Source organism: Rissa tridactyla, chromosome 15 (assembly GCF_028500815.1).
Source record: "Rissa tridactyla isolate bRisTri1 chromosome 15, bRisTri1.patW.cur.20221130, whole genome shotgun sequence".
Taxonomy (NCBI): domain Eukaryota; kingdom Metazoa; phylum Chordata; class Aves; order Charadriiformes; family Laridae; genus Rissa; species Rissa tridactyla.
In genome coordinates this window covers 14,530,486-14,545,172 of record NC_071480.1, presented here as the reverse complement: position 1 = coordinate 14,545,172, position 14,687 = coordinate 14,530,486, and the positions used below count along the sequence as shown (strand labels likewise).

Genomic DNA, 14,687 nt, shown 5'->3' with positions numbered 1-14,687 from the left:
CTCTTCTCTCCGCCTCTACTCCCTGCCAGAAATCTCTAAAAAGCAAAACAAAAACATCGTGGGGAACACTGTGCTTTAAGTGGTGAGGTTTTTCTTTCTCCAACAAATTTGCCTTTTATAACCCACCGCCCCTCGCCCTGCCACCCTCTCTCTCCCCACGTAGCAGACGGGGGATGCCCCTCCCATGCGCAGAAGGACCCATCCCTTTTAGCTCTTCTCACCTCTTACATTCAAAAACCTTGTGTCTGTAATACAAACAATGTAAGTGAAGAAATTGCTAAGTAAAACTGTAATTACTTTGGTTGGGTGAAGTGGTGATGTACCCGTGTATCGTGGAGCTGGTTGAAGAAGCAGGGTCCGTCCCTTGCCCCCTCCCAGCACACGTTCCTGCTCCTGCCACTTCTCGTCATCCATTAAGAGCATGAAGAGCCAAATAACTGCAGTTCCCCACACCAGACTGTCTTAGCCTGGACCTTACATGGCACAACCAGCTGAAAATCCAGTAATTAAGAAAAGAAAATGTTTGACTAAAAAGACCTCTCTTGTTGACGTGATTTCTTTTTAATCAGGTCTGATTTATGAAAAACCACTGAACGTTTTTTCTCATAACCCAGGCGAAGCCTTTTCTCATAACCCAGGAGAAGCCTTTACAATTATTTTAGGAAGGAAGGATTCTTTCCTTTACGCATGCGGACACTGCTAGCATCTGCAAAGAAACTAGTTTCGTACACAAACCTTGGGCAAAAACCTGACTTAAAGAACTTTGTGTAAGGATCGAAGGCCCAGTAGAGATAATGTGTGCCTCCTGGGGGGTTAACTCCTTCGGGGATGTCAGATGTCTGTTAATGAGCTCTTTAGTATTATTAAATAATGTAGATATGTCAAACCGTAGAATATTGCATCTGTTCTACTTGCTCCGTTTTCGGCAGGATGCTCCCGGCCGCAGCACGGATGACATATTCTACTTTTAAACCCAGAATACGCCGACCCGTAGTTTGAGAAAATGCCTTTTTTTTTTTTTTTTAACTTCGCTTCAAATTTGAAACCCGAAAGCTATGCCAACAGCTAATATTCTTCCAGAATTGAATGCTACAGCTTTAAGATAAGGTGCCGGGGCGCTCTCGGCGCGCACACAGCCAGCTCCTCCCGTTCCCTTTTCTTTTTTTCTCACGCTGAAAATAACCCACCATATTCATGATAAGAGATTTTTTTTTTTTTTTTCTCTCCCCAATCCTTCCCCTCCCCAGCTTTTTCAAAATCCACCAAAACTGAAGAAAAATCCAAGTGACTGTTCTTAGCAGCTGTGTGGCCCGGAGTTCAGTGGGGAAGCGGCTTCCTGCCGTCCCTATTCATCACCTGCTTCAAAGGCGGGCTGCCCGCTCCAGTGTGCGGGCCAGGTAGGGTGCCATTGTGCGCAGGCGGGAGGATTAGTATCAAAGCTGCGGCAACCAGGCCCTTGGTCTCGGGCTGCCATTCAGGCTAGCGGGGAGAGGCGAAGGCTGGCCAAGGTCACAGCATCCAGTGTGGTGCGGACTGGGAAAGGATCCTGAGAATAGAGGGGCTTCTTATGAAATCATGGTGCAAGCTTGCAGCACAGCAGGTGCCCTTCTGGAACACATACATCTGTTTATGTTGGGATAGCGTAGCTGACAACGGGATAATAGAGCTTTGTTTTTTATAATTTTCTTTCATTTTTTTTTTATTATTTAAAAAAAGAGGCAACTGTATATACGACAGCCTTGAGGAATATTGAAGGAAGAGCTTTCGCATTGGAAATCATAAAGAAATCTTTAAAAGATTTAATTGCTGGGGTGGGGGGGTTGTGTGTGTGTATACTTAAGCGAAGGGGAGAGCAGGCTGCCTATTAACCATTTCGGATCCTCAGCCCTGCTGATGAGCAGCAGCAGGGTACGGGGGGACCGGACGCAGAATGCAACAATGCCATTTTTTTTTTTATTTTTTTTTTGGTACGCGCCGACATTTGTACCAACAAATTGGTTAAGGATGCGCTGGATTTGCTCGGTTGTCTCCATTGTTGGGATTGTCTGGAGGAATTCTGTCACGCTAATGGTGGCTTTTTTAAAAGGTGAGGTAACAGTGACGTAAAAAATAAAATTGCCAACTTGAAGAAATTAGGGGGAAAATTAAGCTGTAGATGAGTTGTCATGACGACAAGGATGTTCTATTGATGAACTGTACTCCTCCCTGTCCAATCAGATAGTGGAGCTGAGGCTGGAGCATGAACAGGAGAAGACGCACCTATTCCAGCAGCACAACGCAGAGAAGGACTGCCTGGTCCGAGACCATGAACGGGAAATCGAGAAACTGGAAAAACAGCTTCGCGCTGCCATGGCAGAGCACGAGAGTAAAACTCAAGAATGCAGGAAACGAGACGGACAGGTAATGATCAATAATGTTTGAAAGGCGTACGCTTATTAGAAAATGCTAATAATTAGTGTTTCCTGTTTGCCAGCATTGTTGGTGATGCACGCTGCGTGAGCATTTGCGAAACTGGCACATAAATGTGATTTTTGTTTTTCCTTTTTCTTTTTTTTTTTTTTTTTTTTCCCCGCTTACCCCCCTCCCTTCCCACTGCTGAATAGGGCTTTAACTGCAAAAACCACAGGTAGCCAGATTAAAAATCCCATGGTGCGCTATAACTCGGCCTATTTATAATCTTGTCTCATTTTCTTTCATGATGGATTTGTTTAAGAAAAAAAGGTATCTGTTCTTCTCCCCCCACAGCCCTCACACTCACCCCTCCTTTTCTCCTTCCTGGGCAAATCCATGTGAATTATATCTGCTTCACTCGTATGCTTTTTTTGTTGTAAATCTCTGCAGGTAACTCACAAATGGCTTTATTTCATTTTGTTCATGTCTTTTTGTTTCAGTTTTGTATTCTAGATCTGCTTTGTGTGTTTGGCTACGTATGTCGGATATTTGATAAGGCGATGTGGGTTTGGGGTTGCTTACAATCACGTTTATTTTCCTCCACACACACGCACCCCTCCCATCCTCCATCTCTGTGGTCACTGTTGGAAGCCATTTGGCAGAATAACCCCCAGCTGGGGTAGCATTTGACTCTTCAAACTTCTGGATGAAATGCGCACTGTCAGCATGGAAAATGATCTTTATGAGTTTTCAGTTCGAAAAACCATCTTATTGCGTTTTTTTCAATATATTTTGTAAGGATGGCATGGTGTATTTACTAACAGCCTGTATTAAAAAGGCCTGCAATGGCAATATTTAAAAATTTGTATTTAAAGAGTATTCAGAAAACAATCTTTCCTAATCAGCATTAGAATTACTTATCGTGCATGGATTATTTTATACCAAAACTGGACATTTTGGTAAGGCATCTTTAACGACATATGTTTTCCGCGCACCACCGCCTTCCCTATGAGATGTAAGGCTCTGACATCGGGGCGTTTTCACTTTACTCTCCTGTGGACTAGTAGGCTGTGTCCATAACGTAGCTAAGTGAAACTGAATATTTAATTTTGAAATTAATTTTTTTGTGTTGCTTTTGGACGACTCAGACTCTGTCGAAATCTGGCTTAAGTCTATGGGAAACAAACGGCTTTTTGGGGGAGGATGAGGGATATGGAGCAGAACCAGGACTTATTTCTCCACTTCCACCATTACGGTTTTCCAAGGAAAATGAGAGGTACTTTTGTGAGAATGCTTGGGAAGAGGATATTCAGGTGGCTTCTGAAAAATTAAATGTTGTCCTTTATTCTCCACTCTGTCGTAATAGTGAACAAAGACTTTAATTGTTAAAGGGACTGGTTTTTATCTTTGGATTTTTTTACTTCGGCCCAAGATGCATCTTAACTGTACAGCTATTTGCGACTGCCTTTTCAAAGTTGTATCATCCTCTCACCTGCATTCCCGACGTTGTGTTTGCCTACAAAGGCAGAGCTGGAGCACTCGCATTAAAAAACAGTTTTAGAAGGATATAGAATTAGTCTGTCTACACGCCAGCGTTCATTCCACTTAATCATATTGCTCTGTATACCACTGAATGGAAAGGTAAAGGGACTTTCTTAAGCAAATTCAGAGAATCTGGGAGGTGTCTTGTGAGTATCTCTATTTTGTTCTCCTGTGGGTCATTTCTGGCAAAGGTTGGGGCCCAAGGTTTGGTTGTGCTTTCTATTCGCAATGGGATTTATAATGCTAGTACAGGTGCTGTGTAGAAAGCTGGAAATTATCGCAGCAATTAGGAAAATCTGAGCAGTCTGAATAGCAAAAACTTTGGCCTTTTTACAGGGCTTTTCTTTGTAGTTTGAATATCCCTGTACAGTCATTGGAACATTGCTGCCGTGAGAATGACATGTAAATCAGGGAGGAAAATGCGGTTGCCTTTGACTAGAAGAGCTGTTGCTTATTTAAATTCTAGGAGGAATCTATCAGCTTTCAAGGACGCATATTTTTTCCATTTTGGGAAATAAATCGTTCTTCGTTCCTTCCTCTGGTCTTTGTATTGAAATTCGCTCTTGTCTTTGCAGTGAGGTCAACAAACAATACCGGTGTTTCTTATGGAATTATGGCACATATTTTTAATAAAATTTTTTAATCTTTGCATATGTTTACTGAAACGCATGTTTTGGACACCTGACATGACTAATGCCCAGTGTCCTTTATGAAGGATTTGGCAGCCTCGTAATAAAGACATCACAGTGATTTCATGAGTTTACGTAGACGTAGCTTTTTAAAAACCTGTTAGATTTGAACCATGTTTGGCAGCAGTAATTTTTAGGACTGCTTTATATTACAGTGAAGGCGTGATGAAACAGGAGAAGAGGCCATTTTGCTTTGCTAAATGAAAAGTATGTTTTCTGGGTGTTTCAAAAAATTTAAATAATAATTGGTGTTAATCACATCCGGGTAGCTCGGTTTGAAGGACCTATCTGTTCAATGTTTGGTGAATGATGTGAAAGCACCGTTATCAAAGGTATTCACTGTTATGCTTTCTTAAATCCTTTTCCATATGAAAGAGTAGCGAATGTTTAAAATACTACTAAACACAGCTATGACCGAGTACTGCGGAACAATTTATTATACTGGTACTGAAAAGATTGTGGTTTTTTTATTGCGTATCCAAGGTCTCTACTTTCACGTAGGTCTTCAGCTACTGCGAAAGATAGTATACAAACCGGTTCGGTTTTATTCAAATATGAATACATTTATTAATGCTTTGATCAGAACTGAAGAATAAAAATTAAGATTTCAGTGCACTGCCAGATTTTAATTAAATATAAAATAATGTTACTGCTTCTTTGAAACACAAGTTCAATATATTTTCAAGAAAGGAACTTGATTTAAGTGGATCACCTTTTGTATTGCTGATGAATTTCTGGATAAAAATTGCATTCCACTTTAGATCTTGGATTTATCCATTTCTAGGAGGCTTGCTTTGATTTTTTTTTCACCTACGGTTGTAATGCTTGGGGAGGAGTAAATTGACATGTAGGTCAATAAAAGTCAAAGCAGTTCAAAGGCTTTTATACCATGCTGTGTTCTCGTAGTCTTTTAAATCCTATGCGTTTTCTATGCACTGCCATAATATTGTTATTCTTTAAATAGTAGCTAGTAATACAGGATTTATTTTTTTAAAAAAAGGTAGTTTAGAATCACTACTTCTGTTTAATTTTGATTTTTTTATATTATCTGGATTTTTTTTAAGAAGCGTTTTTAAGCTACAGTGCGGTTGGCCATTCGTTCCCCACCTCCCTAAATAATTTTATTTTATACATTAGTTCATGAAACAGAGAAACTCCTTGGATGATAGAGATCTTGCTTTTGTTTTAATAAAAACAGCCTTGCTACTGAGTTGGTGATTTTCTGAAGCAAGATTTCCGATTACAGAGAATAACACATCTAGTTTGCTTCTGCGAAATCAGATAGCAGGGTTAGGAAATTTTAATAACGGATGGGCTGTGGTGCCAGTGGTACCCTTATATTTTCCCTTTATGCTGCGAATGTCATTCTCTCCCCACCGTCTGACACGTGCCCTCAACCAGCTCAAAGATTTTCATGTTCCAGCCGCTGTACGAAGTTGGATCGTTTTTGTGCTTGTTCTTTGACCGTTGACCTGCGGGCAAGAAGAAGGAAAAAAATGTACCCTGGTAACTTCAAATATAGCGCTTTACACTAAAGCGAGAGGAAAAGTTTCTGTGAGGAAACTGAATTCTCTTTCCAGGTTCTGTTAGGAGATAATTGGCAAGTCCGCTGTTTTCATCCATTGGTAATTGGGTCAAGAGCAGCTCAAGCGCTGAGGCGCGTTTTGCCCGTATTTGTCACTGGCGGCACGATATTTCATTTTAACATATGCGGTCACGCTCTCAAAAAAGAGGCCGCTTTAAGAGCAGGTCATTGGTGTTTGGGGGTATCTTAGGGCTCTCGGTATAAACCATTACTGGTTGGAAAAGGAAAACCTCGAGCAGTTCTGAAGTCACGCGAACGCACGCATTGAGAATGGAAGTTCTTATACAAAAGGAGCAGGCTGGAGGTGGCGAGAAGAGTTAATGAGGTGTTTTCCCATGGCCAAAGTATCTGTTTCCTTTTTCCTCTCTTGGTTTTTTGCACTTCTGGTAATCCCCTTGGCCTTTACCGTCCCGTTTGCTTTACCTTCGCAGAAATCAGCGGCTCCTTCCCTGAGGCCCAATGTATAGGGCATCCTTTCCCTTCTCTTCTGGCTTCTCCTCTTTGAAAATTTGCTTCTTTGCACTTGTGAACAGGGATCTTTGTGCAGCTGTTGCTTTGCACCTGGTTTGGTCTGAATTCATTCCGAGCTGTTTGAGCCTGTTGAGTTGGCAATAAAAAAAAATAATACAGTAATGATCATTATTTTCATTCCAGCAATGATCGTTATTTTCGTTCCAGCAAATCCTTGGTATGTGTTTATGGTTCTGTATAGATAATTACTGTATCAACAAAGGGGGGGGAATAGAAGAGATTCATCTTGCCTCCGTATGTGTAGTCAGTCTGAATGTTTGTCTGATGGAGAGCTCTATCAACTATTGACAAGAGAAAATACAGAAAAAAAATTAATAGAAATATTATATACTTGTTTAATGATAACTAAATACCTCAACATATGCACAATTTCTATCTGTGTGTAAATATTGCTGTAGCATAACTTTTCAGTGCTGTACTAATACAGAAGGAATTTGGGAGCATTTGTTTCACAATAGGAGACTTTCTGAAACTTTGATCTGAAAGACCCCGTTCTTACTGCACAGATAAATCACTGATCAACTCTTCTACTTCATGTAATTGTTCTAATACCTCCAAACGCCAGTTTCCACAGAGATGATATTCCAGTATCTGTGGAAGCAGTTTGCTTGATGGTGTCTGGAGGGTACAGATAGATGTAGCCTGTGAAGCATTCAGATGTCGGTGGTGCTACTGAAGTCACTTCTTTATACAATTTTGAGTAAATAAATTCTGTGACTCGTTTTTTTCTTTGACTTCTTTTTGTTTTCTCAGTAGAGGATGTCTTTGGCATGAGAAGAAATGCATTGTTTGCTATGCAGGCTTTCTCTGCAGACAATCTAAATAATGGAGTTGCAATCTAAATAGTTGTTTGTTATATTTTACTTGGAGAGTAGCTATTGGGCTGACGGTCAGACTTCTGTAGGCAGACAGCCGTTCCCTTTTAGCCTTTCCTAAACAAAAGCTTTATGACTATATTGCAGCATGTTTAATTTACCACCGATGAGCCCAGGGTAATCAACAGGACTGTCGATGTAAAATATTTAAAGTACCAAGTATTTGTTGCAGCGCTCGCGTGGTTTTCCTTGGTTGTTATTCATAGTCTGCTGACTCAGGGTTGGGCTGGATCCCATTGATGGGGAATATCTACTAAAATCAAGGATCTGATGATGGGTCCTATAGAGACATTCAAACTGGGCTTTAATAGTATTGTGGTGAAGTTGAGAGTTCAATGAAACGGCCAAATGCACCGGTTTCCTGGGGAAAGACTCAAATACCGTCCCATGTTGGGCTCTGGTAATCCACACAGCTAGTTTCAGCTGTGCTTGAGCGCATGCGGAGGAGCCGTGGGAAGAATTTGGGCTGTATCATAGACACGGTCTCTGAGATGAGAGGGAAAAATGGGCCTTTGCTCTAAAACAGTTCAGCACACAGTTCAGGCTCGGGGTTCCGTCCATCAAGCCCTTCATCCAGGTGGTGCCTCCTGTGCACCGTCCCCTTCCCTGCTCAGATGAGGCCGCCGTGCCACGTTTGTTGTTCTGCGTCGAGCCCTCAGCTTCTGGTCCCCACTTCTCAGCTGCTGCCTCTGTTTGAGATGCCTTTCAAAAGGCTGTTGAACAAGCTATAAACATCTGCCACTTCCTCGCTTAGTGGAACCATCAAAGTGTTCTTGTGCTGTAGTGGGCGATCATCTATGATCTCTTCCACATTTTTCCTTGACTCTCGCTTTTTACGATACAAGTGAAATTAGATAGTGAGGAATTCAGCGCAGGAGGTGTGACTTCACTTGCTCCTCTGTCCTTTTATACTTCAGGCTGTTCGGCATTTGAAATATTTACTGAAGACATTTTTGGAAGCCATACATAATGGTGCATAAATTATCATTTGCTGATTAAAAATGTTAAGTTAGCTTAGGAGAGAACTGACGTTTTGTGGTGTCTACAGTGTATGTAAAAGAGGAAGCAGTTGCCATAGAAACTAGCTCATCACATAAAATGAACTCTGATTCTGAGATGGAGTTCTTTTCAGCAAAATGGACTTTCTGTATATAGAATATGAAATTGAATATATATGGTAGTTGGTTTTAGACTGTAGTCAACATTTTATATTCATTTCATGTTTTAATTTTAAATACTGGCAGCTGAAAAGGTGGAGTATATAATTTCACTTGTGTAGGGGCAGGGTGTATATCATATGGCAGTAATTTCATTTTATACCATTACTCCCTGTTTAGGAATGAGGGATTATTTCCTGCATAGTTAAGAAATACAGAATAATTTATCTGAAAAAAAGCCAATGACATCAGTCTTGCTCATCAGCAGGGTAAAGGATCTTTATGCCAGTTTTTAGCACATACAGTAGGTGTGGCTTTGCATGTAGAGTCTGTGTGTGATGGTTACAACGAATGATTATAAGACAATAAGCTATACATAGTGTGAGCTTATTTTTAAGAAGTTATATAAAGTTATATAAAGGAATAGTGAAGTAATAAATGATCAAGTATATAAGTAAACACCAAATATGATAGTAACTGCAGCATTTGAGATGGTGTAACGTAATTTCTATGCAGAGAGGCAAAACCACTGTGTTACTTTGCAGAAACGGTCAACTTACAATATAAGCTCTTGATTTTGAAGTAAAAAGAGCACGTGCTTTCTACTTGAGGTTCAGTGTATGGCAAAACCAGACCCTAAAGTTGCTTATTGATATTACTTCCAAGTATGAGAGTCTAAATCTTCTCTTTTGAATGTAGTTTCTGTGATACTAGATTGTTCTAAATATTACAACTAAACTTGTTTGGTAAATGTCTGCTGTACAGAGAAGGGGGTGCTTACTCACAGTATTCTTTATGAATGTTTTTTAGTTCTTTTGAAGATTGCTTTTTAGTGTTATCTTATAATTTACTTCAGAGAGTTGTTGAATAGAAGGAAGTTGACTTCTTCCAATCCATAGAACAAGTACAGCAATTTGGAAAACAGCAGCGCGGTATCTACTTCAAACATTCCACTGGATGGCTGAAAGGACATCCTCTAACATAATATCAGGATTCATACTGAAGTTTTTTCACAGCATCATAGAGTCATTTGGGTTGGAAGGACCTCTGTAGGTCATCATGTCCAACCTCCTACTCAAAGCAGGTCTAACTTCAAAATTACGTCACGTTGCTTAGGGCCAAGTCCAACTGAGTTTTGAAAATCTGCAATGATGAAGATTTCACAACCTTGCAACGTACTCCAGTATTTTACTAATCCATTGTGAAATTTCTTTTCTTTTATATCTGGTTGGAATGTCTGTTGTTACAGTTTGAAAGTGTAGCTTCTTGTCCTTTCACTGCCACCTTCAAGAGGAGTCTGCCTCTGTCTTCTCTACAATTCCTTACACTCAGTCGAAGACAGCAATTAGATTTCTCCTTACTCTTCTGTTCTGCAGGCTCAATAAACCTAGTTTGGTGAACTTCCTGAAGGTCCTACTGGTCCATTCCTCCAGCTTGCAGAGTTTGAGGTCCATGTGAATGGCAGCCCTGCTCTCCAACATACTGACCACTTCCGCCTCAAGAGATGCATCCACAATATTGCACAAGGTTCACTGTGTTCTATCATCCAAGTCTTTGGTGGAGATGTTAAGCTGTAGCAGCCCCATTTGAACTTTGAGGAATGCCACTTGTAGCTGGTTGCCTGTTGACACCTGCTCTTCAAACGCAGTGGCCCAGTGAGTTCTCTGCTCACGTTGTAGTACAGCCATCCAGTCTGTGTCTCTGCTGGTCCCTGCCTGCTATAAACGTCTGTATCAAAAGCCTTGCTAAAGTCAAGATAAAAGATGTTGGCAGTTCTCCTGTTTCCACAGAGTCAGTCATTTCATTGTAGAAGACAATCAGTTTGGTCAAGCATGAATTGCCCTCGGTGTATCCAGGTTGGCTGTTCCCAGTGCCCCTTTTATTCCTCATATGCTTGGAAATTAATTTCATGGAGTTTTACTCCATAATTTTTCCAGGGATGGAGGTTAGGATATCCTGTCTGTGACTACCTATTAAGGTGCTGTGTATTGCAAATTAAGTAGTTAAATTTTTTAGCGTGTGCTTTTTCTCTTGGCCCTGCTGTAGAAAAAGATTATCCAAAATCAATTTAGTCTCTCTTCCTTAGGTCAGCAGATGTTAATTCCATTCACTCACTCCCACCATAAATCAAGTCTTGAACAGTAGTCTAGCTGTTAAATGATTTATCTGATAGGAGAGATTTTATGATCCATTCAGTTCCTCAATTTAAAGGTATTATAAATACCAAATGAAAGAATGAAACACTAGACGAGAAATTATGACAATCTGTAGTTTGGAATGTTAACACCACTTGTTTTGGCAGTATTACTGGTCTTAAAACAATAGGATCCATATGGATGCTAATTTTCCCAATTTTGAGCAATAAATACAACCTCTTTATGGTTTAAGTAATGATATTACTCAATACCACTGCAGGGTCCAGTAGACGGTTTCATGATGAGGTAATAAATAGCAATTTTGGAGAGCTGATTATTTGTATTTTTCTTTTATGTGGTTTGTGATGGGGGAAGAAGAAATCTCAAAGCCAGTTGAAAAGCCTTGCCCTCTCCTGTAGCTGACATACTTTGGCTGAAGATATGTCAGTTGAGAAATATGAGACCATCCATAAAGCTCCGCACGCTCCCACATTAAAGTATTACAGAGAAACCTTCAAGTGGAAAACCAGTAACAAACTGCAGCTGAGACGCTTATGGCAAGCTGCACTGTCCTGGGCGCCCTACCACTGCTCTGCTTATTCCTCCCTATATCGCTTTAGTCGAGAAGAAAAACGGAAGAATTCTCTGGTTTTCCTCTATTTCACAGACAGGAGCTATGAGGGGGGAAAGAAACCAACCCAAACCCCCATGATGGGTTATCTGCGCATATGAAGGGTGATGTTACTGGCACAGACACCGGGCTGAGCCCTTCGCTGTTAAACATCTCTGCACTGGCCTAACCCCGCTGTCTGCAGCAACTCTTCGAGAAATCTCCGTTTCTGCCTCAGATGTTAGGAATTTGCTAACCCATCAGCTGGAGGGGTAGCCAAGTGCTCTGCAGTCTTTCAGCACCGTTCCTCACGCCGGTGCCGTGCTGGTGTGTCCTCCCAACTCCCTCCCCTTGCTTCAGCGCCAGGAGGCAGTTTCAGATCCACCCCTTCCAAGCTGCTCGATCTCCTTTTCTACCAAAACTGGCCGACTCTTGCCATGCCACGCCACGTGCGGTGTAGGCTGGGTTTTGTCTCCTGCCAGTTCTGAGCAGCGAGTAACAAATATGTGCCAGCGAAGGTCTCCTGACCGGGCTCCATGGGGTGTGCAAACCTTAGAAGTGGGGCAGCCCGGCGCAATGCCAGGAATGGTGTTGGACCTGTCCCAACAGCCTGTCGGTCACTGGTCGTGTGTCTGGTCAGCCCCGCTGTGGCCCACCTGCTCTGCGGATTCAGCTCAGAGGAGACCACGACCTGCCTCTCCTTTTCAGAACTGGGACTCGGCGTTTGGTCCTCAGGCAGGGCCTTGGAGGGCCCACGGACTCTTTTGTACACCTCCCATCCTGATTCATTATCTCCTTGTCTTTTCTGCTGCTGTTTTGTGTTTCTCTTTTCCCTCAAACCCAGATAAGTGCAGGGATTTTAGGCTATGTATTTGGAGAAACTCCAGATAGACAAAGCTTTGTGTGTCCTCAGCTATAGGCTTTGGACGTGTGCTAGGTGTGTACATTCAAGCTTACAGAACTGTATATGCCCTTGTTGCAAGTGGTCCTTTTTTCTTCTTGGAAACTGACCTTTTTTCACTATTTCTTTTTTTTAGAAACAAATTAGAAAGAAAATACATTATTATAAAATAGAGTATTTTCAATATGAAGTCAGACAGCAGAGCTGTCCTTTGGTCCAGTCACCTTTGAAGACATGAGAAATGATTGCCATCGTACTTTAACAAATACTGTTTCTTCATTTTGAAAGAGTGGCACAGACTTTTGACAGTGATGTAAGGTCTTTAGTGTCGATTTCATACGAAAAGGTATTTTTCACAGTATGACTTTAAAGTAGACTTTCTCCCCCCAATTACTCTACATGTTGGCAGCAAATTAGCTTTGAGGGAATATTGTGCACATCATAGTTCTCTGTGGATGTACGGGGGAGTCGGTTTTGGATCTTTTAGCTCAGTCAGACCCATGACTGACGTTGTTCATGTCTTCCGTTTCTGTACATTTGAAAGACTGTCTTTTGACAGGGAAGGTGATGTGGAAAAAAAGAAGCCAAAGTACAAGAAATGATTGGCAAAGTGATGATATCATCAAATGTTCAAAGACTTTGCAAATTGAAGCTTATTAGGCTGACATTTTGTCTTCTATTCAGCACTAATTGGAATCATGCCTGTGTGCATGATGTGGAAGGTACTTAATGCCTGAGTGTTTATCATGACAAAATGACAGAAATCGATGTCAGGGATGCTGTAGATTTTTGTTTAATGGAGAAAACAATATATTTCAAACTGCAATTACACATCTCATAGTAGTTTGTATTCATATGTATGAAAGTCCTCCTGAAATATTGCAAATAAGTGAACTTTATTTTTGGCCCCTAAAATATTGGCCTGGTTGTAAACGTTCCATTTTCAGGTTTTAGAGTTCTTCTTCAGAGTTCATAGAAACACCACCAATGTAGTTTTAAAAAAGAAAAGAAGACAAAAAAACCTGACACGGTGTTTTTACTTGAAACAGACCTGAAAATCCCAGGAAGAGTGAACTCCATCTTTCATACGGGTGATACAGTTCTTCCAAAGTTGTCTCTGACAGCTTGAATTCTTTTGTAGTCTGTGCTTTCTGCTGTATTGGCATCTGTAAAATGACTTCAGAAAAGAGAAATAGCGGGGAAAGTGATTTTTGGAAAGGCAGCCACTGCAAACATGGAGCAGGCTGGGATATATGAAAATAGCTGGATGTTCTCCTGCTGATCTGGTGTCACTGGGGATTTCCAAGTTCGAGGTGGCTGCCCCTGTCGAGGGCACATGAGTGCTGCCTGGGGTAGCACACGCGACCCGTGTGTTAGTCTACGTCTGCATCTTGGACCTTACAAAGTTGAATTCAGATCTTCAATGAAACATCTAGTATAACGTAAAATTAATGCTTATTCAGCAGGCGATGGAAACAAGTACCTGTTAGTTGGAATCATTACCTCAATTACTGTTTCTAGTGAAATACAGAGTGGTCATTGCAAAGTAATGTATTAAACAAACAAAAAACAAAACAAAAAACCCAAACAAAAAACCCCAAGCACAAATCACTGTAGTCTGGATGCTCATAGGAATCACTGGTCATTACATGACTGCTCCAGGTGCCCGTGTGATACTCTAAGCTCCAGCAATCCTGGAACTAGTAAGATGTTGACAAGCAGTAGTTTAGGGGCTGATGGTAATTATTTGTATTGCTGGAATTCTCTCAGGGGTCTGAGTCTATGTCGTGGTAGTGAAAATATAAGCCAGTAAGCTCATAACATAAATGTGCCTATGGGGGGTTAGAAGCGGGTGCAGCGCGCAGGAGGTTGAGCCCCATGATAAGCAATGAGGTTTATTGGTAGGTTGACATGGTGTGAGCAAGAAAGCAGAAGACACAGCATGTGAGCTGCTTCCCTCGAGTGGCTCTACTAATGCCATAGTAAAAATGCCCTTCCGTGGTTTGTCTGTGGCGTTAAGAGCCATCTGAAGGGTGCTTGCCACGTCTGCAGTGGCTGCTGTTATCAAAGGTTTCTTACGCCACTGACTAGAAAAGGAAAAGTGTTTGACTTCAGGTGGGAGATGAGCCCGGGAAGAACATGTTTTGTCTGTTCAAAGTTTGGGAACCCTTATAAAGGTTTACATATATAAATGCTAGTTGTTCAATCTACTCGAGCCGTGTTTAATAACAACTAACTGTAAGCCTTCTAAATCTGTGTTGTATCGATTTC

At 41.3% G+C, this 14,687-nt stretch overlaps 1 protein-coding gene across 7 annotated transcripts in view; it reads left to right on the top strand.

Annotated features, from left to right (window-relative positions):
* The window catches only part of CEP112 (centrosomal protein 112), a 171,584-nt gene that overhangs the window by 79,235 nt on the left and 77,662 nt on the right, over window positions 1-14,687 (top strand). For all 7 annotated transcript variants that reach the window (XM_054221303.1, XM_054221301.1, XM_054221308.1 and 4 more), the window contains one exon: window positions 2,218-2,400. In XM_054221303.1, the coding sequence (XP_054077278.1) occupies window positions 2,218-2,400 (183 nt within the window). The remainder of the gene's footprint in view (window positions 1-2,217; window positions 2,401-14,687) is intronic.